The following is a 23,816-nucleotide window of genomic DNA, read 5'->3' as shown; positions in this document are numbered from 1 at the left end:
TAGGTCTATAAAATATTTTGTTTTGAAATATTAACATGTTTAGAGTGTTGCTTCGTTTTTTTTAAGAAAGTCAAATATATTTTTTTAAAGTACTGCCTATTATGATTTTTCATATCCTTAAAGAAATTCCCTAACGTTTGTATAAAGAAAACACCACTTACATGGAGAAAACTTGATGACGTAAATTTTACGACAAGCGCCCGCTCAAGGGAAATTTCTCAACGCGCCCGCTGGAAGGTTAATAACATCAGTGCCTTATGCATTTGTAGGTAAAATATAAATCCAAGAAATCAACGTTTATATTGAGCTAATAATCAAACATGTAACTTTATTTAGTTAATCTCTAGGAATTATTATTTTTTATTGTTTAAACGGGATACAAAGTGAGATTACAGTTTTCTTACAGATACACTAAATAAAAGTAATTTATTTTCAAAATGTCACATTGTCTACATTTTTTCGACACTTGGAGTGAAAATAAATATGCTTATTTTTCTCCTTTTTTCATATTTGAAATCAAAATATTCCAATTTAAAGTATTTTTCAAATACAAAATTCTAAAAGTTAATTTTATGTTTACAGTATTACTTTTAAGATTAAATAATACGCCGCTGTAGCGTTGGTATAGCTGGTATAGGAGATATAGGTGGAGGGCCGTAGAGAACCTTAAAAACATGGTTCGCATTAACTTTACTTTTTTTCAGATGATATTTGTAATGTCATTAACCCGGTCTGTTTTGAATTGCTTCGAAATCCGGACAATTCGATAATGCATTCGTATTTGATTTGTTTATTGTTAATGCTGCAAATGGCCATTACTGTTTTTTTACATTTTTATTGCGCGACCGATCGATGTTTATCAAATCAACCAAATTGTTAACGAATCCCGTGTACTTATTATTATAATTGTGATAAAATTAAATTTAAAAGTCTAATATGTTAAGTAAAAACCAAAAAAAGTGTTTGCTAATGCGTAAATCAAAATAAAATATTATTTCGATCAGGTGAAAAATAATAAAAAGATAAATCGCTGGTTGTACGCAGGGCACAGGTCTATTCACCCCCAGAGAGGGGAAGTCGACGGCACAATTCATATAAGTTTTAAATGAACTGTAACAACCAGGATAACAAAGCTTAAAGATTGCTTAGTAACAATATACAAAATAAACGTTATTTGCTACTTTCCAGAAATACCCGACAGGCTAGCGAAGGGTGCATACTGCCACCATTCCCCGACAACGGACGCTACAGCACGCGTGGAGCCAACGTGAGTCCCGGGGACATCGTGTCTCATTACACCATCATCAACATAGAGTGCGACCCTGGTTACGGACCTACCGAAACCATCTCCATCTGCCAGCCGAACTCCAACTCTTGGTCCAAGCAATGGCAATGTATAAGGTAGAGCTTTTAATAATATTTGTAGTATTCATAGATTATTTTTATTTTTCTATCTATCGTATAGATCATTAATTATAATAACTATGTAACTTCAGTGACGTAATAAGCGTTCACTTAGACGCAGAACATAACTGAAGATGATTTGAAAGGAAGAGAAGTAATTACGATTATTAGAGGGAGCGCACCAATATTTAACTTAATTGACAGTCCTGACATCGTTTCCACTATTAAATTCCATATGCCGACTAAGAATACAAGACAAAATATAACATTCCTGTGCAATAAATACACAAAAAACTATCAGACACACTCACTAACTTATATGATGCATGATCTGGGCAACCAGTTTGGGGGTTCTATTGATATAATTACTGACTCAATTTATAGAAATAACCGTAATATACCAGCACTTTGTTGTATGATTTTGTATTATTTGAAGATGGTTCTAATTTGTATAGTATTTTATGTTACTGTTGTATGTTTTACTAATATTGTTTCATATTCAGTTTATCAGTGCACTGTTATATCATGCTTTAATTTCTTTTAGTATAATATTCAATAGCTCACGCGGGCTGGCTAAAAGCGCGGCTGGGCTTAAAAGCAAATAAAAAATATATTAAAACAAAACAAAAAATTTAAATTGACAACCATCACCGACTGTTGTTAAAATCTTTATTTATATAAAATTGACAAGCGTCAGCGACTTTTGTTAGAATCTATATTTATAAAATTGACAAGCGACTCTTTTTAAATATAAAAATGATTTTTTCTTTGTTTGTACCCTATAGACTCCAAAACTACTGGGCCGTTTTCTCTGAAAATTTAAAAGTTTATTTTTATTATTGCCAAAAATTTTTATAAAGTACTTTGAGTTGCAGAAGATGTTGGGGATGTTCGAGTAAGACTTATAGTAACAATGTGGTATACAATAGAAAATAGTAGAAAAAGCCGTATTTCTGCACTGGATTGAGATATAAAGTCGAATTATAGCAAATATAATGTAATTTTTAAGAGTAAAAATGCGAATTTAATGATTTTACATTAATTGAATGGTAAAAAAGTCACAAATAAAATAATTATTTGTGGTAAAGAGGTGTAAGGACAATGTGTTTCTTTGAAGTGAATGATTGAAGAAGTCCTGAACGTCCGAGAAAGTTTCTTATGAAAATCCCGCAAACCCGCGGGAATATTTATATTTTACTGCTGAAATCCAGCGGATTGCAGGATACGGAATTTCGGGATTGGAAACCCTTCTTCCAACATCTTTTATAATATTTCATTTGGTTTTACGCCCAGCTGGGCTTTTACGTGTATTATAATAACAGAATATACCCAGTGAACTAACGAAAATTAGACGCAATGTTTTTAAAGCATGTAATGACATTGAACTGATAAACTAAATATAAACTAGAACAATACTACATATAAGACAAATCACTAAAACTACATTACCAACAATACTTTAATTTTTAGGACTCAACAATGAGCTTTTATGGTTTTTAAGCATCCTATTGGTTCGTGAGTGTGTTTGATAGTTGGTTGCGTATGTATTGCAGAAGAATATTGTATGTACTGTACCTTTTCTGTAACTTTTTTCGCATCCTATTGGTTAGTGAGTGTGTCTGATAATTGGTTGTGCATGTACTGCAGAAGAATATTGTACGTACTGTACCTTTTCTTTAACTTTTTTTAGCATCATATTGGTTAGTAAGTGTGTCTGATAGTTGGTTGTGCATGTTCTGTAGAAATATTTTGTATGTACTGTACCTTTTCTGTAACTTTTGTTTAGAATCCTATTGGTTTGTGAGTGCGTCTGATAGTTGGTTGTATATGTATTACAGAATAATATTATACGAATTTTACCTTTTCTGTATTTTTTTATCATGCTATTGGTTAGTGAGTGTGCCTACTAGGTAATTGTGTATGTACTGCAGACAAATATTGTATCTTTTCTGTAACTTTTATTAGTACGTATTAGTTTGTGAGTGTGTCTGATATTACAGAGAAATACTGTATGTAGTGATCTTTTCCGCAACTTTTTTTAGTATCCTATTGGTTAGTGAGGGTATCTGATAGTTGGTTGTGTATGTATTGTACCATTCAGTATGTACTGTACCATTTCTGTTACTTTTTTAGCATCCTATTGGTTAGTGAGTGTGTCTGATAGTTAGTTGTGTATGTATTGTAGAAGAACATTGTATGTACTGAATCTTTTCAGCAACTTTTTTAGTACCCTATTGGTTAGTGAGGGTGTCTGATATTTAGTTGTGAATGCATTGCAGAATAATATTGTTTGTATGTAACATTTATTTTATTTTATTGTGCAATAAGATAACTGTCCTTTAATAATATAATTAATGTGTGTAGGTTGAGCGGTGGTTGCACAGTGCCTGCACCTCCGGAGAATGGAAGACACGAGCTGAACACGAAGAAGATACTGCCGCCTGGTTCCTCGGTGGATCCTTACACAATGCTTTACTACTCCTGCAAAGCTGGATACAATTTGACCAAAACGATGTCTCTTTGCAATAACGGAAAATGGTCGTCGAATCCAAAGTGTGAAACGTAAGAAAAAATATTATTTATTTATTCCATTAAAACTTAAATTTGGATTCGAGGCCAAATTACCCAATCAAAATTAATGATTATTTTTTATAAAAAATATATATACCAAATATCTAATACGCATAATAGCTGCTTTATTTATTTGTGTATGAAAATATAAGTGCAGTCTCTCGTGTATAGGATGAACGAAGTATGCATGAAGAATGAGTTAATGATGAATGTGAGTAAGTCTAAAGTCATGGTGTTTGAAAGAGAGAGTACGAAAACAGTGTGCAATATAGTTGTGAATGAGGAATACTTGGAGCAGGTGGATGAGTTTGTGTATTTAGGAAGCATGTTTACGAGAGATGAGAAGGCTGACGGAGATATTGAAAGAAGAGTAAATGCAGGTAACTCCATTAATGAAGGACTGAACGCAGTTGGCGCTAACAAAAAATTGTCCAAAGAAGCGAAGTTAGCAGTCCACAATGGAGTGCTGGTACCTACCCTGATGTATGGAAGTGAATCATGGAACTGGCAAAGAAAGGATGAAAGTAGATTGAATGCTGTTGAAATGAGATCCCTGAGGCGTATATGTGGTAAAACCATGTATGATCGTGTGAGGAATGTGGAGATCCGCAAAGAGTGCAAGGCTGATGTAAGCGTAATGAGTAAGATCAAGAAAAGGACGCTTAGATAGGGCATGTAGAGCGAATGAGCGAAGAAAGGAGTGTAAGGAGAATATACGATTCAAATGTGAATGGTAGCAGAAGTCGGGGACGCCCGAAGAAGACATGGCACGACCAAGTGAATCAGATACGCGAGTCGGGCCATGTCAAGAGTCAGAATAATAGAAGAGTATATATGAGACGATGTATGAATGTGGATGAGGCAAGGAGTGTGTGCCAAGACCGAGTTGCTTGGCGGTCCGTCCTCTCCGCCTACCCCTGCGGAGAAATGGCATGATGGTTAGTTAGTAAAATATAAATAAAAGCCAATAACAATACAATTTTGTACGAATTTAGTAGCAATTTTGCAATTGATTGTGAATTAATGATTATATTATTATTTAAAAAGATAAGTTTGATTTATTTACTAGAAAGATATGAAATATAAAAAAGAAAACATTTGAATGGGCGAAAATTAAAATCACAAATGACCAATTTACGTTGGAACACAATTTATGTCTTTCAAAAAACACCCTTTTCAAGGTTTTATTATATTACACATCAAAAATGGGCAGGGCAAAATTATGATTTTAATAATAATAATAATAAGTGATTTACTATCTTTTTCTATAATGATATCATCACTAGGATCTTCCGTGCTGGGGATTTCATTTACGTATGATACAAATTTAGTAGTATGGATAATATAAAGTAATTATAAATATATTGAATGGTATTTTTTTGAAAAAAATTATTAATATATTACGAGGTGTTTTTTTGTTCAGTTGGGTGGTATAATTTAAAATATAATAAATAAATTAGCACATACTTATATTATCATCCGTACTACATGTTTGCTTTACCTTTTGATTAAAGAGTAGGTATATATTTATTATTCAGTTTAGTTATGTATTATTGTTTCAAATCCAAATATTAGTTTTGTATGAAAAGGGCCGCCCAGACGTTACTCTTATTGTGCCGAGATATCCACAGTAGATTTCTGACGTTTTCAACCGTAGTGTGCCGAGGAATTCACCGTGGATTTCTGAAGTTTGTAACCGTAATGTACCGAGGAATTCACCGTGGATTTCTGACGTTTGTAACCGTAATGTACCGAGGAATTCACCGTGGATTTCTGACGTTTGTAACCGTAATGTACCGAGGAATTCACCGTGGATTTCTGACGTTTGTAACCGTAATGTACCGAAGAATTCACCGTGGATTCTCTATTGTTCACCTCTCTTTCCCCGGTTTTATTGTATCTTGTAACATAATGACATGCCGCAACATCGTGGCCACGGTAGAAGCTCGAGGCAAGTGGACCCTGGGCGGAAGTGTGGTGACTTCGTAGCCTCGATAGACGCCCGGGGCAAGTGGGCCTGGCCGCCCAATGGAACCTGGCCGAGGAGACTCAGATCTCGGGGAGATGGTGTCCATGGACTGACCTGACATCAGCTGGTATTGGAGCTGGCGGGTGATCTGCGGGGTACCAGCGTGTGACAGGGCGGGACCAGCGTCGTGGATGACTCGGAATCTCTCGGCCGCTGCACACTGATGGCATCTCCAACGGGGCAGGACTGAAGGCGTGATGTGGGGATCCGGCTTGAAGGACCATATGTTGTAGGGATGAATGTACGGGACGTGTTTGCCTGTCCAAGAAAAGACTAAATAATAAGCACTGGCACACATCAGCCCTCAACCTGGGTAATGATTTAAGTAAAACACCGTGAGGTGTTCTATCCAAACCATCATAAAAGAAAGACGATTCGAATCAAAATTCACATTTTAATTAGATGTATTGTACTGGTATACAGAACGTACAAAGGGGTGTAGCTTATAGGTACTTCCTATTTCTTACCCAACCCAATTCACAAGATATAGTTATATGTATTTCAATGCAACTGGGTTTTAATACACAGATAGAAACTGAGAAAATCGGAATTCTTTCAGCGATAATTTCATATTGGAGCACATTGTGCATCATCGCGCCATACGATACAGCAAATGGCACAGGCAACTGCTGCAGCAGTGGCCAGTTCAGTTGGTAGCCAGTAGGAATTGGCCAGCCTCTAGGTTGTCAGCATCAGTGGCTAATTCATTCGGTAGCCAGGGAGAATTATCCAGCTTCTAGGTTGTCAGCATCAGTGGCTAATTCAGTCGGTAGCCAGGAAGAATTGGCCAGCCTGTAGGTTGTCAGCGTCAGTGGCTAATTCATTCGGTAATCAGGAGGAATTGGCCAGCCTCTAGGTTGTCAGCATCAATGCAGCAGGGATTGGACAGCCTCTAGGTGATCAGCGGCAGTGGGCAGTTTAGTCGGTAGCCAGCAGGAATTCAGCGGCGGTATGGTCATATAATTATAAGGGCCGGTACACTGAGACGCCCCATTATGGTAATCATGACAGATGTGTCTTGCTCAGCTGATAGAATGCCCGCAGTAAACAGCTCGTTGCACATAGTTTTTAATATTTTAAAATGATTGTGCCGTGATAGAGTTACAGAAGCGAATTCAGCTTTCAATTGAAACTCAAGAATTTTTAATTTCAAATTATAACACATCGCTTTATAACTGAAGGTGTTCCGTGTACTGCTCGTAATTCTTGAATCCTTCAATATTTTGTTTTAATGGGATATTTATAATATCTCCTACAAGCGTTTGTGTGATGTCAGCTTGCAAAAACATATTTACGTTTTTCAAAATTCAGGCATTGTGGTGCGAATAATATTTCTCCCAGGAACAGCTTTTCGGCTTTGTCAATATTTTAATTTTGTTTTAAAAAATAGGGTTATCGAACTGTTTCATGTTCGATCCATTCAGTTTGCTGGAACAGATTGATGCATTTTTCAACTGGTAAATATTATGATTTGGAAAAAGGGGTCATCGAACTTGCAGGTGTGCAACTTTGGCCGCAATTGACATTAAATGCAATAAAATCATTTTTCATGTTCGATACACCGCCATTGCTGGTATGTTGGCGGAAGATTTGTAAGTTGTGAATTTTTTATTCACTGTTTATGATATGAAATGAAAAACTGAAGGTTACGACAATCGTGATGGTCTCCGTGGTCGAGAGGGAAGGCTCTCGTCTAGCTTGAGGTCGCAGGTTTAAATTCCGGCTTGCGCGAGTAATTTTATTTGATTCAATTGTGTTATTTCACAAATTACTCATTTAAAATAATATATATTTTTAATTGCGGCAAGTTCCAGAGTGGAAGATAATCTTAGCACCGCCCTGGTGAAACACATGAAATGGCCAGAAATGAATAGCCAGGTACTTCCCCACCTTCCTCTTCCCCATCTCCTTCCCCTCCATACTACCTTCAGCCTCACAACACACCCGATTGGAGAAGCCGTAGTCTGACTGGTTCCAGACGGTTGGGAGAAGTTTGGCATTCTTTTGCTGTTTCACATAAAATACCTTTATAATAAGTTTATTAGTAAGGCTAATAAAATATGATATGGATAAGGAACCTCACCTCGGTACAGGTTCTCCTAGTGAATAATTCACGAAACATAACTTAAAATCGAGTTATCATTCATTTCATCCAAGGGCTAACCTAACTCTCCACAAAAACATAAGCGTTTAAAATATATATGAATGTTTTGATAAATGTTTTCTTGTTTACAGAACTATTAGCAGCATTGGATGCATACTACCCAAGATGCCAGACCATGGGGCATACGTCATCCAGAATAATGACGGCGTGTTTAATCCTGGCTCAACAGTGCAAGATTTCACCATCTTGGAGTACACTTGCAACAAAGGCTATGTGGTAACCAAAACAATATCCGTGTGCCAACGCACAAGGTGGGCCCCCATTCCCATTTGTCAAAGTGAGTTTTCATGTTTACAGATACCTACTATAAAAGCTGGAGCAGAAATCAAATTTAAAATTAATAAAAGCTATTGAGATTTTTTTAAATTTAAGGCTGGAAATAGTTCAACGCATACGTCGTCGGTAATACATAGGGATAGCAGGGGGAGAGTATTGCATCGTCTGATCAGGCGATGCAAAACCCTAACAGTCAGTGCGTACGCACGTCCAACCTATCCTCACCTAACCTAACCTAACCCAACCCAAAAGACTTTTACATTAATATTGTGACATTTATAATTACTTAAATAACAGACTGATTACTTACCAAATGAAAGTTTAACTTTATAAGAACATAAAAAATAAAACAAAGTGTTTTATTACAGAAAGCATTCTTTTTTTACATTTCCTAATACGATAATGGGATTATATACAAATCCTAGGAAATGTATTCATTTCCTAGGAATTGTATGTATTAACTAATTTTTAAAGCAATACTTTAAACATTTCCTAAATAGCTTCGGAATTGGATACATTTCCTAGGAGTTGTATATATATATGGTGCTTACCGTTATTTTTACAGTTGAAAAACGTTTTACGTAAAATATTTTAATTGTAAGGCTCTATTTTTAATAATTTACACCCGTGTTTAATTCGTCGGAATTAATTTAAATGTGGTCCTTGGGCAGACCCTGTCACCTTATCTTGAACTCGGTGCTGCAATCGGATTGTACATATGTACACAAAATACTCATGTGCAGGAATCAATGCTTCTGAGAGGTACCAAGTTGTGATAATGTTTAATTATTCCAGAACTATGTGACAAGCCGATATCTGACTCTGTGATTCTGTCGTGCAACCCCGTTTTGGAAGACGGCTGTCCTGTCGGTTCCACCATCAACCCTTCTTGCAAAGCTGGGTACAAGTCGGATGGACCTCTTGAAAGCATGACGTGCTTGGGTGGAACGTGGAATATACGACAGCCAAAGTGTAAACTGAGTAAGGACGATTTTAAAATGTACTGTTTCTATATATTTTCCTTCTTTGTCGTTTTCCATTTCTCTTCATTCATTGGAGTATTTATATGCTGTAAATGTAATGGGTACGTTTTATTTGTGTATGACTTTCTAGATATCACGGAAAAGCTCATAAGTACAATTTTTATGTTTATTTATTTAATATTATATACAAACGAACAGTTAAAGCAAATACAAAAAAAACGTTAATTATTCGGAATCGCTGGACAAGGATTATATGAAATATTTTTTAAATAAAACCTTTCGATTTACCTTAATTTCTATAAAAGGAATCTGACTGCATTTGGGATATTTTTAATTTTAGCATTTTACTTTTTAATTACGTAAATCGAAAATTCACTTTCGTTGTATGGGATGACAGCTGGAATGGTTTCTGTTGATAACATTATCTTTTGTTGTTATTCCTGATACAAGTGGCTAGATTTTTTACCATATGCAAATACTAGGTAGGTACTATTTGAGCCAAACTCGAAAAATAAAATGAAGATATTTAGGTATGTTTTATAAAATAGAAAAATTAAAAAAGGTGAGGTTATGATAGGTTAGGTTAGGTTAAGTTCGATTATTATAGGTTAGGTTGGATTATTATTAGCATATAGGTTAGGTTGGATTATTATAGGTTAGGTTAGGTTGGATTATTGTAGGTTAGGTTCGATTATTGTAGGTTAGGTTGGATTATTATTAGGATATAGCTTAGGTTAGGTTGGATTATTATAGGTTAGGTTGGATTATTATTAGGATATAGGTTTGGTTAGGTTAGGTTGGATTATTATAGGTTAGGTTAGGTTGGATTATTATCGGTTAAGTTAGGTTAGGTTGGGTTAGATATTATAGGTTAGGTTAGGTTGGATTATTATAGGTTAGGTTCGATTATTATAGGTTATGTTAAACATAAAAATATCCCAAATGCAGTCAGATTCCTTTTATATTAATTAATGTAAATCAGAAGGTTTTATTAAAAAATATTTCGTATAATCCGTGTCCAGCGATTCCGAATATTTACCAAAAAAACAATTGGTTACAGCAAATACACTACAATATTAATAATGCCTTCAACTTTTGACATTTCCAATATATTCTGATGTCAACATGCTATGCCAGCGCCCCTTAGCGGCGTAAGTTGTGCGCCTTTGTTTCCTTTAAAACATTTGAATGAAGATTATGTGGATTTCTTTATTGTACAGAGCTATTGATATTGCCATTTTTTTTACTGGAGTTGGGCGTATTATTAATATTATAGGGTATTTGGTTTCGGAAATTATATATTTCATAGTGGGTACCAATAATATTATGTGTGTGTGAGTGAGAGAAAGAGGGTGTATGTGAGTTTGTTATGTATGCGCATTGAACAGTTTATATCATTGACACGATTCGTCTTTTAAATAATATGAAAAAATATCGATGTTAAGAGTTAGAAAAATATTGTTAAGAGTATGAAGAGCACGGTTAATTATGGAATTTTTTTTCATTTGCAAAAATTTTTTTTAAGTTATGTGAAATATTGCTTAACGTATCCAAAAACTGTTTTGGAAAGGAGATAAAATATGCTCTCATATTTTATTGTGAGAATTAAACATTTATTTTTTTCAAATATTGAAAGCAAACATAAAAAAAAAAAAAATACTCACTTCATAATTTTTTTTATATTCGGTCGTTCTTGGTTTTTTCTCTCTCTTACACCGTTAATATATTTATTTTAATATTTCTAACTATAACGGTATGGGAGACACGACAATTTCTTTAAAACCAAGACCTGTTCCCAAAACCGAAGAAATTAGCAACTATTAAAAATTCTAAAAGTCTCATAAGTATTTGTATCAGATTGCGGTCTGTATCTTTCGTTTAACAAAGGTGCATATTTAAATTTTTTGTGGTTAACTTCTAGATTTGAATATAAAGTGTGTGTTTTTCTGTTTCTGACAACGTTTAGATTTTATTTCTAACAACAAAACTAAGAAAAAGACAACAATTTTTGGGAGAGCATATGATTTGTTCCCAAAAACGAAAGAATTTACCTGAGGGGCTGAAATTAATTAGGGACAGATATTCGGTACAGTCAATGTTATTGTTTAATACTCTAAGTATTAATTTTAAATCAGCTATTGCTTGACCTTGCTGCAGAGATTGAAATGTACATTTAAAGTTCGACTGGTCAGTAGCTGAGTTGATATCGCGTTTGGGTCCCACTCATGGAAGTGTGTTTAATTCCTCGGCTGGCTAATTCCTCCATCACAATACAAGCAACATTTTCCGCTTTCTGTGATGGTAGTAGGAGATTTCCAAATATTGTCAGGTTATTCGTAATCTGGGAATGTTTGTCTTTCTTTAAAATAAGTAATTGTTGAATTTGCAGGTAAGATATTATTTCATAAACTTGTTATCAATACTTCCAATGTTATCAAGATTATTTATTTCCAGTCACTTGCAACCTGAGGCCATCAGATACTGTGAACTTCGCGTGCTACGATTCTGACAATTCAGAGACACCTTGTCCAAATAAGATAGCAGATGGGAAAAACATTTACTTTACTTGTAAGGAAGGCTACACCCGAGCTGGTGGAAGCTTCGGAGGGATGTTCTGCAGCGGCGGCCAGTGGGACAAACCCATGCCCAAATGCTCCCTAAGTAAGTCAAATGCAATCATTTTTAAAGTTGAGGCTTGGAGTAAGGTTTTGAGGTTGTCAATTTCAGCGTACCTGTCAATACATGGGTGTATTTTAAAAGTGAAATCACTATTATTGTATTACTCGATTTCTTTAACCATTCACTTCCAAGTCATACATTGTCTTTTCTTTCTACCGTTCACTACTGTACATCTCATTGTTACTACTAAAAAACTACATCATATCGAATTTTCGACTTCATGTCTCATTCTAGTGCAGAGATAATGCGTTAAGTCTTCTCCGACTTCTTAAACCATTCAAACCACTCTCTAAACACTCATGAATCTAATAAATACAAATATTGAAATTTTCAGCGTAATCCGTCTGGTAGTTTTTGAGTCTGTAGGGGACAAACAAAGATACCTACAATCATTTTAATCAATGTTATTAACGAAGGCTTGATATTATGTATACATGGTGTATCAGCACGTATCCGTGGGATTTTAACCAGTATTTTCATTAGCATATTTGGACTAAAACTTGTATCTAGATGTCTTTTTGCTGCCGATACTATATTTGTTTCAAACAAAGTGGTTACCAGCCGATATCTTTCCAACAAATATTTGATAAATGGCGTTCATTATTTATTTATTTATTAATTTATTTATTCTTGGATAATTTATATAGCGCCGCTTTTGTGAGAGATCACCTAAGGGGCGCTTTCTTTCTTTAGTACCTATTGTCCTCCTATTTTGATATAATCAAAGCTTATTTGTGTCTCACTATTTCAATTACAATTTGGGAGGTGAGTAAAGGTACCGCCGCCGCGGGCACCATTTATTGAATAACGAAGACCTATGCCATAGGTCACCCCAAGTTGTTTGCTACGTTTGGTGACGTGCCGAAGTGCCCGGGTTCAAGGGGTGAGGGTTTATCTAGATTTTGGCGGCGTATAAGTTTGGCCAACTACTGCGTGGCGGGTCGGATCGGAAGGCAATGGTCGGAGGGATGGATTCATTCGAGCGTCATTCCTTGACTAATTAACCCCCCCAGATTCCTACCTAGCCCTCGTACCTTTTTCCTTCCAAGAAATTTCCTCTCCTTCCTTTCCATCAAAAGGCCCTCCACGCAGCATCTTTACCTGTATATGGTAACCGGACAACTCAACACACCTTTGAAAAGTAATAAAAAGTCATGAAAAGTGAAGAAAAAACTAAGTTAAATACGTTACGTTAGGTTAGGGCTATTTTTCAAAGGTGTTTTTAAATGCCAATATGTTGATTTTTCACGGAACCCCCTGCACTAACCCAAACATTCTGCATTTTTTTAAAAATTAATCTAGTAATAATACAATGTTTTTTTGACATTTTTCCGTCTTTAACTATTTTTTTTTTTAAATAAAACTTTTTTATAATTTTCAGTTCCTTCGACAACCACTCAACAACCAATATTGGATGCGTAAGACTTTTTATTTACAATTTTACTGTTCTCAAATTTGAATTATTCAGCAAATTGATATGTTGTCATTTTTACCATATCATTAGAATATAAGTCCATCCACGTCGTTTTAACAACATGCTGTTAAAGTGGTTCACTTCGTTTGCGATCTGTCGAATCTACAACTTCGAGAGTTTCGGCAGCTTTGCCCAACAATTGGAGACCTTTGGAAGAAAACTTCGAAGGTCCACATTTATCAAAATGTTCCATGCTACGGTTATTGTTAAAAACTCCCAGAAAAAAATCAAATTCTTCAAATTCTTTGTAGAAAATATGGTACTTTTGTAAAAACAACTAAAGTTTGTTTGTGAAAACTGCAAATACTGTCCGTTGATCATCATAGAAATATTGTTGCTTTTATTAAGAAAAACCAGAAAATGACCAAATCTTTTATAAAAACAATAATTAATGTTTATAATAGTTGTTTTGCAAAATCACCTCAAGTGCTTATATGCACACTTAATTTTTGATATTTGCTAAACGTATTAAGTAGATAAAAGGTGAAGCAATTATTGATTATTTGGAAAATATATATTTTAAACATCAGAAGAACATCGTAAATCAGTGTAAATGCTCTACTGAAACATAATCAATTTATTAACTTTAATATATTTCCAAGGTCTTAAATTGTTTAAAAATCCGTCAAACAACAGTTCTATTAGTTGACAGAATGTAAAATGTATATTTTTTTAAACGTGTGTTTTTTTCTTTCTCAGATCTAAATGCGCCTTGCCAAGCTACCCATCGAACGGGAAGTTCACGGTGTCGGGTCCCAACAAGAACTTGCGGCCAAAGACTATCGTTGAAGAGTTCACCCTCATCACTTACTCTTGCAACACGAATTATGATCCTTCTACAGAAAAGGTGTTCGCCACTTGCGATGCCGGCAAATGGGACAGTCCACCGCCAACTTGCAGGAGTAAGGATTTTCTTTGTGACCGTTATTTTGGGAACCTTTCGAAAAATTTTGTAAATGAAAACTACCAACCAACTGAATCCAAAAAAATTATGGAATGTTATTTAAATTTAAATGTAATTGAACGTAGAATAGAGAGGAGCACAGTAAATAAATGCGCGAGTAAGCAAAAGTCTGACCGTTCTTCATCATTATGAAATTTTCGTTTTGTCTCTTTCGACCCATTGTCTTGCACCGCAGCGGGAAGTATATATATATATATATTCGTCACTCCTGGACACACGGACGTCTAGATTCTTACCCACCCCTCATACCTTTTTCTTCCCCAGAACTCCCTCTACTTCCTTTCATTAAAATACCCTCTATGGAACTTCATAAAATATGAAATAGGCCCTGAGCAATATTATCTTCAGTTATTAATTAATTTTTGTGTCAGTTTGATGGTAAAAAAGGCGAGTTTAATAGGGAGAGAGCGCGGGCCAATTGGACTAGAACCAATAGTTTCTTAGTCAACAGTGACATTGGTTTCCATTTAAATCTACATGGAAGGCATCTGTATTACCTATCTATGTTTATTACTAACCTTTGTGTGCCTAAAAAATGGCAAATAGTGTGCAAATTATGCATGGGTCTTTTGCATTGTACAATCCAGTGTGCACACTACTGCGACTGGGTCAGAAGTGTAGTGGTTTCTATGCAGCAACTTCTGGGTAGTTCATTGATCCCCGTACGTATTTTTTTTAGAAAGATGTCATATGGTCAAATCCCTCACTGTGGACTTCAGGTGCTATAAATCGGGAATCGAGATGGACTGTTCCAAGCATCTGCCTTTTGGATCCATGATTACTTCAACTTGCAAGTCCGGGCACCACAGTCCCAGCGATGACCTTGAAGACCTGACCTGCATGCAAGGCGGGAATTGGGATAACCCTATTCCAGATTGTAGACCAGGTGGAGTATTGTGTACATTTTTTTCCTGCTCGTTAAATGCCAAATAAACCCTTTTACCCCGAGGTTTAAATGGAACATTGGACAGAAATTTCTGGGTCTAAAGCAAAGGTTCCCAAACTTTTTTGCCCCGTAGACCACTTGCCAAATATTTTTTTTCCGTAGACCCCCTGCCTGCCAAATATTGAATTTTCCTAAAACGTTTAACGTCCCATGGGATAGTCATTTCTCTTTTTCGTAAGGAGATTCCCTTCCCTTGCCTTCCCAACAACCGGGTGGCGGTATAGTTCCCTGGTCAGACAGGGGCGCCCTTGTGAGGTATTACACCAAATGAAAATGAAGCAGGAAAAGCAAAATAAATTTCTTTCTGTAGCTAACCCTACAGAACTGCGCCATAATTTTTTGTTAGTGCTTATTCCGACCAGTTCTTCTTGTCACATGATATCCGATTCTTCAAGGTTCCATTTCCATAGTCAAAATGTCCTTAAACTTAGTTTTGAAGTCTGTGTCAATTACATTTAAATGTTGAACGTTGTCCTGGACGTTTTTCAAAAACAAACTGGGGAACTAGGAAAATTCACAGCTTCTGATGTGCAATGTTTTGCTTTAATATATTGATTCTGGCGAGAAATGGAACGTAGACTCTATTTATATACATCAATAAAAAACTTTACGAAATATAAAAATACAAATATCATATAAGTAATTTCTCAGTCCATTATTACTATTACGTAAACTGTGTTATTTGTGTTAGGTCTATTGTGTCATTTACGGAACTTCTAAATGTTGACTTGGGGTAAATGGGGGTCTGCTCGTATGTACCCCTATTTGAATCTCGTGGACCCCCAATTTTATTCTCGCTGACATGGACCCCCAGAAAGCCGATATCGACCCCTGGGGGTCCATATAGACCACTTTGGGAACCTCTGGTCGAAAGCATACATGCGCTATAGAATGGTTCCTTTTTGGCAAAAACTGGAAAGGGCTCTTTGTAGGAAGGACGTAACACTTAACGTCGCTCTCTTCAAAATATTTTACAAAACATACGACATTCATTATGTAAATATTACTTAAATAATTTATATTATTCATTAAATTTTATTGCTAAAAATATGCTTTCTTTTCGGAAGTTAACAGAACAGTTTTTTTGCAGATTGCGGTTTAGAAAAGGCCTTCGGTGGAGTACAAATTGTACATGGGTTCCCTGTTAAAAAAGACACGTTCCCTTGGCACGTGGGGATCTTCCAGTGGGACGAAAATAAAAATACCATCGAACAGATTTGCGGAGGTTCCATTATACATGCTAATCTTGTAATCAGTGGTAAGTGTTATTCAATAATATATTTTGTGTAGTTTTTGTACTCTAGGTTCCTTCCTTTCTTTTACATTACTCTAAAACTAAGACTCACGACCGTTCATGCCCGATGGTTTTACGCTTATAAGTCTCAAAGTGTGTACCATCTCACAACATTTTGTTCAAATGATGTAAAAAAGCTTCAGGGACCATAATTCTTCCTCGATGTTCGAAAGAATTTGCAATTTGACTGAGCGTCTTGGTGGTGTATCTATGACATCTTGTGTAGAACTGCTCGACGCAATGATGAGCATAGTTCCAAGTCAATATGTTTAATCGAGCCAAACCGTCGAACATGAATATGTACATAGCTTAAGCTTTACCTCATTCAACGCAGTCAGCGTCGTCTTTCTAGTTACGATAAAGATTTTTTAATAATTATGTATTTTTTTAATATTCTCAGTGTTGCGAAAAACTAACACATGATTATCTTTTCAGCTGCGCATTGCTTCTTTGACGCGGTTAATCTAGAAAAGATCGATGCAAAGTATTACAAGGTGGCCGCCGGGAAGTTCCTTAGGTCCTGGGATAACGATTTGGCTGAAAACGTAAAACTCGTCCAGAAATCAGATGTTGGTAAAATTTCCTTTCACTTTATACTTTTCTTTATTTTCTCAGTTAGTCTGGAATATGGGAAAGGATTAAAATACAATAAATATTTAACTACATTGAGAACAGAGCGTAATCTTACAACTGAGACTAGAACAGATACCGGGAGGAACTGTTGCAGTAAAAGTACTGCTTTACGAAAACTAGCAGAAAAAATACTATATTGACTAATTTTAAAATATTTATGTAAAAATTACTACTCGAGGGGAGGCGACAGTTCCTGTAACACTGTAACCGTGATATTAATGCAATGATGTATGATTATCGTAATTATAATCCGGATGTTAGGAAGATTTAGTTTGTTAATAAACGCGTACAATTATGGATTTGTGTGGTCTAACTGAGAGCTGGGTTGTGAGAGGGAGAGAGAGAGATAAAGATAATACACTTACTTATGTACTATGTCTATGTTTATCTATGTCGCTCTATACTGACGGAATCAAATTGAATACTTTCTAATACTACATCCTTCCTTATTTCAATTATAGTTGCTAACCTGAGCTACATAACATTATTGTAGTGATTTTTTTACCCAATTCAAACAAAAATATATTTTAGCTTAAATATTTTTTAAAAATCGGTACGTTAATACTCCCGTGTTCTTCCTTCTGCCTCTCCTCTCTCATCTGCAGAGTTTCTCACCTCAGGTGAAAACTTTCTTGCCATGGTTCGGACCTGAAACATGGAGAAACAAGATTTGAATACTCCAATTACGCAGCGTCTCTGTGAGATTGAGTTCGTCCGCAGCCGGTTATTTTGTCTCAGATGCGTTAAATCTCCTTATTTTTCTCATTCCAAGAAACGTGCTAATCTTTCACTTGACCAAATGTCTTTTCCCAACCATGTTTGAATTATTTATTTTCATCCAATAAATGTAGTACCTACCCCTTCCTTCAATTATTATTCCTAAAACTTATAACTTATTTACCTGAGATCTAAAAACCCTAGTCATTTCCTTCTGAACAAAATTATTACTTTATTTCTACCTGTATAATGTCTCTTTTCGTTGACTGAACTTTGTTTTACATCCTTTAATATTTTCCTTTTTTGTGAAGAAACCATAATATTATCCTTTTCTTTCACAACTTTTCTAGGAAGAAATGAGTCAAAACTGATCTAATCTTCCTTCCGAATAAAAACAGAGATGGTTCAATACCTGTTACATTAATGGTGTTCCAGTAATCTGACAGAAAAATACATAATTTATTCTGTAATCTGATTGGAAATTTATTCGGAAGACAATTTTTTTATTTATTTTCTTTACATCAAGAAAACGTTGTTAAAATACGTGAAAAAACTTTTACGTTAATCTAATCACTCGATCCTTTTTGAAGATTAATCTTCAATCAGCATTTTTTATTGTTGTGTAAACTACCATTATTAATATGAACTAGGAACCATACTTCCAATTCATATGGCCTCACTGAAAATTGAAACTTGTAATAGCCACAAATTCTTATAATTTCATCCCTTTAAACAACCGGAACAATAGCACTAGCACATTCACTGCACGAATCCTATTAAATTATTCCTTCCGAAACTAACATATATTTGTTTCATTCCATTTGTTCAGATTTTTTCACGCTTTTATATTTATTATAAACTTGTTGTATTTGCTGATGGTTTATGATAGGAATAGAAGCTTTTTACCACATTTTTTCTTCCTAATATTTCACAAACTTCAATCATCGCATACACTTTTTCGGTTTTCACGGATAATAAATAGTTTTTCACCCACAATCACAGTGGTACTTTATAACTTCACAATAAGTCGGTTACATACTGTATAACTGTTTTCGTTCACCTAAGACTAGAAAAAAAACTCTTTTGTTGGTAATTTTTTAGTAAATACCAAGTGTTGCATCAAGAAATTGATGCGTGGAAATGATCTTGAGTTTCATGCTCTCTCTGTCGTGAATAATTAGTTTATTAATTAATTAATTTATTTATTTACTAATTATTTTTTTATTAATTTAATTATAAATAAATTAATTTAATTATTTATAATTTTATTTATTAATATATTTATTTATTAATTCAATCATTTATGTATTAATTTAATGATTTATTATACTATTTATTTATTTTATTTTATTTATTAACTAATTTATTTTTTTAGTAATAATTAATTTTTATTTTAATTTATTAATATTTGTTTAAAATTTGTTTATTTATTAAATCATTTTTAAATTATTAATTAATTTTTTTTTTTTTAATTTATTAGCCCTGATGGGCTTTTACACGATACATTTGTACTGCATAGTTAAAGTTACTTAAAATACGCGGTGAGGAGCTCTATTAATACGTTTATTTGTATTGATTTTTTTTGTTAATTTTATGTTAATTGCGCTACCTGAAGATGTCTTCGAAGATCAATATGATGTTGAGATTTTTTTAAATGAAACGTATAGGGATTTCGAAATTCTAAAAACTAAAAACTAAACTCTGCTCTAACGCCTGTATTGCAACTTATCCTCGACGTACATTGTACTTGTCATATTACTTTCTAACACCACAATAACCATTTATAATTTGTAGGTTTTTGCAATTCACCTTCCCCCGCGCTATGGCGGAGATGAGCAAAACCAGCAACAAGACCTGGCTCTGCTGCAGCTGGCGACTCCCTTTAAGTTGGCACACTCTGTCCGGGCCGTTTGCTACGACATCCTCAATGAGAGGTTTGACACTCTTCAAACATTACCTGGAAACATCGGCAAGGTAACAACATGTTTTATAATGAATATTTGCTTGGTGTATCTCAGGCATAAAAGTACAATAGATCTTACACATCTCCACGTTAGTATTGGTAGTCTTGATAATTTCATCATTCAATATGTTCATGCTTTCTTCCGAAATTCAGTTCCCGCAGTGATTCCGTCGTAATTTTTATTATTCTTCTTCAGGAGTGCCCCATGGCACCATTTTAAGACCATTATTAAATTAATTAAATCTTATGCACAAAATTGATAGCGGGGAAAGTGTGTCTTAACTCCAGAACTTTGCTACAAGTAGAGAATATTTTATAAAAATCATAACAAGTGCACTGATTTGTTGGACAAAATGCTGAAAGTTCTCAATTTTCTTAATAATGATGAATGAATTCATAACAACCGTGTTTTTTGCGGTAGTTTTTTTAGCAAATAGAAAATTCAATAAAAATGCCTCTATCTTGGTGAAAAGATATTTTCTTCTAAGAATATCGCTAAACTTCAGAATCCTAAGCTTTATTTCTTTTTGCTTTTCAAAGTAGTTTAAAACTGTGATAAAATCACCAGTAATATACATAATATCAATGATTTTTAACAAACACATTATATTCCTGGCAGGTAGCTGGCTGGGGAAGGACAGAGAACGGGGAACCATCGGAGGAACTGAAGACCTTGGATCTGCCAGTCATTGCTTACGGGGAGTGCCGCATAGAGTTGTCAAAGTACAAGTTCAGCAAGTACCTCACGACGGATAAACTGTGCGCTGGAAATCTCAATGGTAAATACTATACAGGGTGTAACGGGGTGTCGTCGGGACTTGCGACTTGGACTTGACCATTCTTTTTTGAAATTTATTTTTGTTTAGTAGAGCTTTATTTGTAATCCGATCAATCCACGAGCTCGTAATGCTTTTGGTAAATTTTTTGCGTTGATATGGAGAGTTACCAAGATAGATGAGAAGTTTTATTGTTGCTACAAACGGTTTTCTTAAGGAATGTGTTTTTTTTATATTAATGATTTGGAATAAAGTTTTGAGGTTACGAATTCTAATGTACCTGAAAACTAGGTGCATTTTCAAGATGAAAATATTATTAATATAATAACAACACTTAAAAATTAAAAAATATTGTTATTTCACTAGATCGTGCCAACGATCATTATTTCATTAGATCTAACGTTCACATACACTACGTACATTATCTTAACACATCTTTCTTCGTTCAACACATACGCCCTATTTTACCACAATTAATTATTTGATTCATGCCTTCCTCAATCTTCTCCGTCTTTTAATACTGTATTTCTTTGTTATAGTTCAATGAAATCAATATTTTTATTATTTTTAATGACTTTAATTCGACCCCGTATCTCATACAAGCACAGAGATAAAGTGTTAAGTCTCCCTCGGGCGTTCCCGACATTTTCCACCATTCACTACTGTACACAAACTGTTAAAAAAAACTCGTCTTTAATTCGGTCACGTGTCAATCTCATTCCAGCGCAGAGATATTGCGTCGTTCAAATTTTCTGCGAAATCAGTTGAGTTGTTTTTTGTGTTTACAGGGGATAAATAAAGAAGCGTAAATATTTTTGTATATGTGTACATTAAATCTTTTTTGCGTTTTTCAGGAAGGGCCATGTGCCAGGGCGACAGTGGTGGAGGATTGGTATTTTCTTCACTGGACAGGGAGGGTTCCACCCGCTGGTATCTGCGTGGGGTAGTGAGCAACGGGCCTCTCAATGATGAAAAAACTTCCTGCCGATCCAACACTTACACGGCTTTCACCAACATCTTCAAGATGAGAGACTGGCTGAAGAAGACTATAAGAAGTGTAACACGACCCACCATTACTAACGATGTTAACAAATAGAAATGGATGTCTATTCAAATGTATGTAATCCACGTGAACCTTAAAAACTCGCAGTTAATAATCAAATACTAATCGGTATTTCGTAAGAATTTTCTGCAAATTGGTTCTTAGATTGTGTAATAATTTAAACCTATGAACAATTGTGGACGAAGTTATTCTAGATTAAAAACCTTATTTTTCATAAAACTTGATATTTCACATTTGTTTTAATTTTTCCAGATTTTGTAGTTGTTTGAAAGTGATCAAATAATACTTATACATAATTTTAAATTGTTTAATCAGGGTATCATAACGACCTCATGTTTCGTCAAATCGTTTCGTTTCTGCCATATGGTCACTTGTTTTACAACAATCCTGCATAATGCTACGTGTACGAATGAGAAAAAAGCTTGAGCCGAACTACAAATTATGAGAATGTAAAGAAGCAACCGCAAATGGTACGAAAGAGCAAAAAAATATTTTTGTTAACGAATACATTTTCCACAACGATTTAAATTGTGTTTTTAAGTAAAATTGTCAGATTACTATATTTTTTTTGATAATTCATACTTTGTGAAAATACTCCATTCGTGGCTCGGCTCGCGCTTTTTTCCTCGTGTGTGTACGCAGCATAATAAAACGAGCAAAGGCTTTACATTAAATTCCCTTTTTCATGGTGTTCTTCATTATTTTAGGTTTAAACATGAATACCGTAAATAAATTATTATCGGTCGTTTACGCTAATTTAGCGTGTTTCCGCTGATCCAGACTGGTTTTGAAATTCATTTGTGATAAAGTATTACAGATGTAAATTTGTGTGCATCAATTACTTCTGCATTCATCCTTTGGCGTAGCGTATCTCATCATTTAACCTATGTTCATTCTGTTAAAATCATAATTTAAAAGCATAAAAAATACATGTATTTGTCACTCGATTCCTCAAGGATGCATTAACGGAATACCGTTAAATGTTAGCATTACCCATGAAATTTTAAAATAAATAAAAAATGATTTTATAATTCTTGTTTTTTTTTAATAAACTGTTTACGTAATAGTCGACATTTATTTTTGTACTTTATTTACGATACTTACAGTCGTTAGTGATTCTTTTTCTAGATGTAACTAGTTGTCTGCCTCCGTGGATGTCCTTAGAGTCAATTTACAATAATCATAATAATTCTGAACAGACGAAAAAACAAACAAAAAATGGTTTAACTGAAGATTGAACATTCCTGACACCCAAGAAAAATTTTAATAAGATAGTACCGAAATTTATATTGTATATTAACTGCAGCAATTTTTTATTTATTAAATATATCATCCAATGCATGTGTGCGTACGTGTGTGTGTATGAGTGCTACCGATAGTTCTTTTCATTTCACTTAATTTATTCATAAATTTACTCGAGAAAACAAAATCAATATTCAAATAGACATGTTTTAAAAACGAAGCGTTTTAAGCTGAAGTTTAGCGTTGCCCGGTCTTTAGGCAGGGTTTTTGGAACGCTTATGTAAGCAGTGTCTTTCCTCTTGTTTCGAGGGTTCAAGCTGTCAAAGGATACTCGGAAGGGGTGGCAATGTACCAGGCACGTTGATCCAAGCTGTGAAAGAATTTATGTATACAATAAATAGTTTTCAACATAAAAAAAACATAATCTGCACATCTCACTAGGGTATTATTCCTGTGTCAAGATGTGCAGCTTTACAATTACATAATTTAAAAAAAATCATACAAGTTAACTTAATGTAATAATAAAATTAAATTTAAACCCACGTAAAAGGTTAATGACACGGTTGTTTCGAAACCGTTAGCAAAAAAAAAACAAAATTTTAGTAACAAATGTACAAAAAATAAAACAAAAATGTCCA

The 23,816-nt window shown here is 34.6% G+C and overlaps 1 protein-coding gene across 1 annotated transcript in view; it reads left to right on the top strand.

Annotated features, from left to right (window-relative positions):
• The window catches only part of LOC149410077 (uncharacterized), a 47,426-nt gene extending 24,413 nt beyond the window's left edge, over window positions 1–23,013 (top strand). The window contains exons 3-15 of the mRNA XM_089649033.1: window positions 1,189–1,401; window positions 3,769–3,966; window positions 8,240–8,445; window positions 9,240–9,425; window positions 11,882–12,088; window positions 13,488–13,524; window positions 14,280–14,482; window positions 15,224–15,430; window positions 16,581–16,748; window positions 17,220–17,353; window positions 19,929–20,108; window positions 20,717–20,876; window positions 21,728–23,013. Of these exons, the coding sequence (XP_089505159.1) occupies window positions 1,189–1,401; window positions 3,769–3,966; window positions 8,240–8,445; window positions 9,240–9,425; window positions 11,882–12,088; window positions 13,488–13,524; window positions 14,280–14,482; window positions 15,224–15,430; window positions 16,581–16,748; window positions 17,220–17,353; window positions 19,929–20,108; window positions 20,717–20,876; window positions 21,728–21,969 (2,341 nt within the window). The 3' untranslated portion in view covers window positions 21,970–23,013. The remainder of the gene's footprint in view (window positions 1–1,188; window positions 1,402–3,768; window positions 3,967–8,239; window positions 8,446–9,239; window positions 9,426–11,881; window positions 12,089–13,487; window positions 13,525–14,279; window positions 14,483–15,223; window positions 15,431–16,580; window positions 16,749–17,219; window positions 17,354–19,928; window positions 20,109–20,716; window positions 20,877–21,727) is intronic.
• Window positions 23,014–23,816: the final 803 nt, after the last annotated feature.

Source organism: Hesperophylax consimilis, chromosome 28 (assembly GCF_061612785.1).
Source record: "Hesperophylax consimilis isolate HC1 chromosome 28, BYU_Hcon_1.0, whole genome shotgun sequence".
Lineage (NCBI taxonomy): Eukaryota > Metazoa > Arthropoda > Insecta > Trichoptera > Limnephilidae > Hesperophylax > Hesperophylax consimilis.
This window is presented reverse-complemented; position numbering and strand designations above follow the sequence as displayed.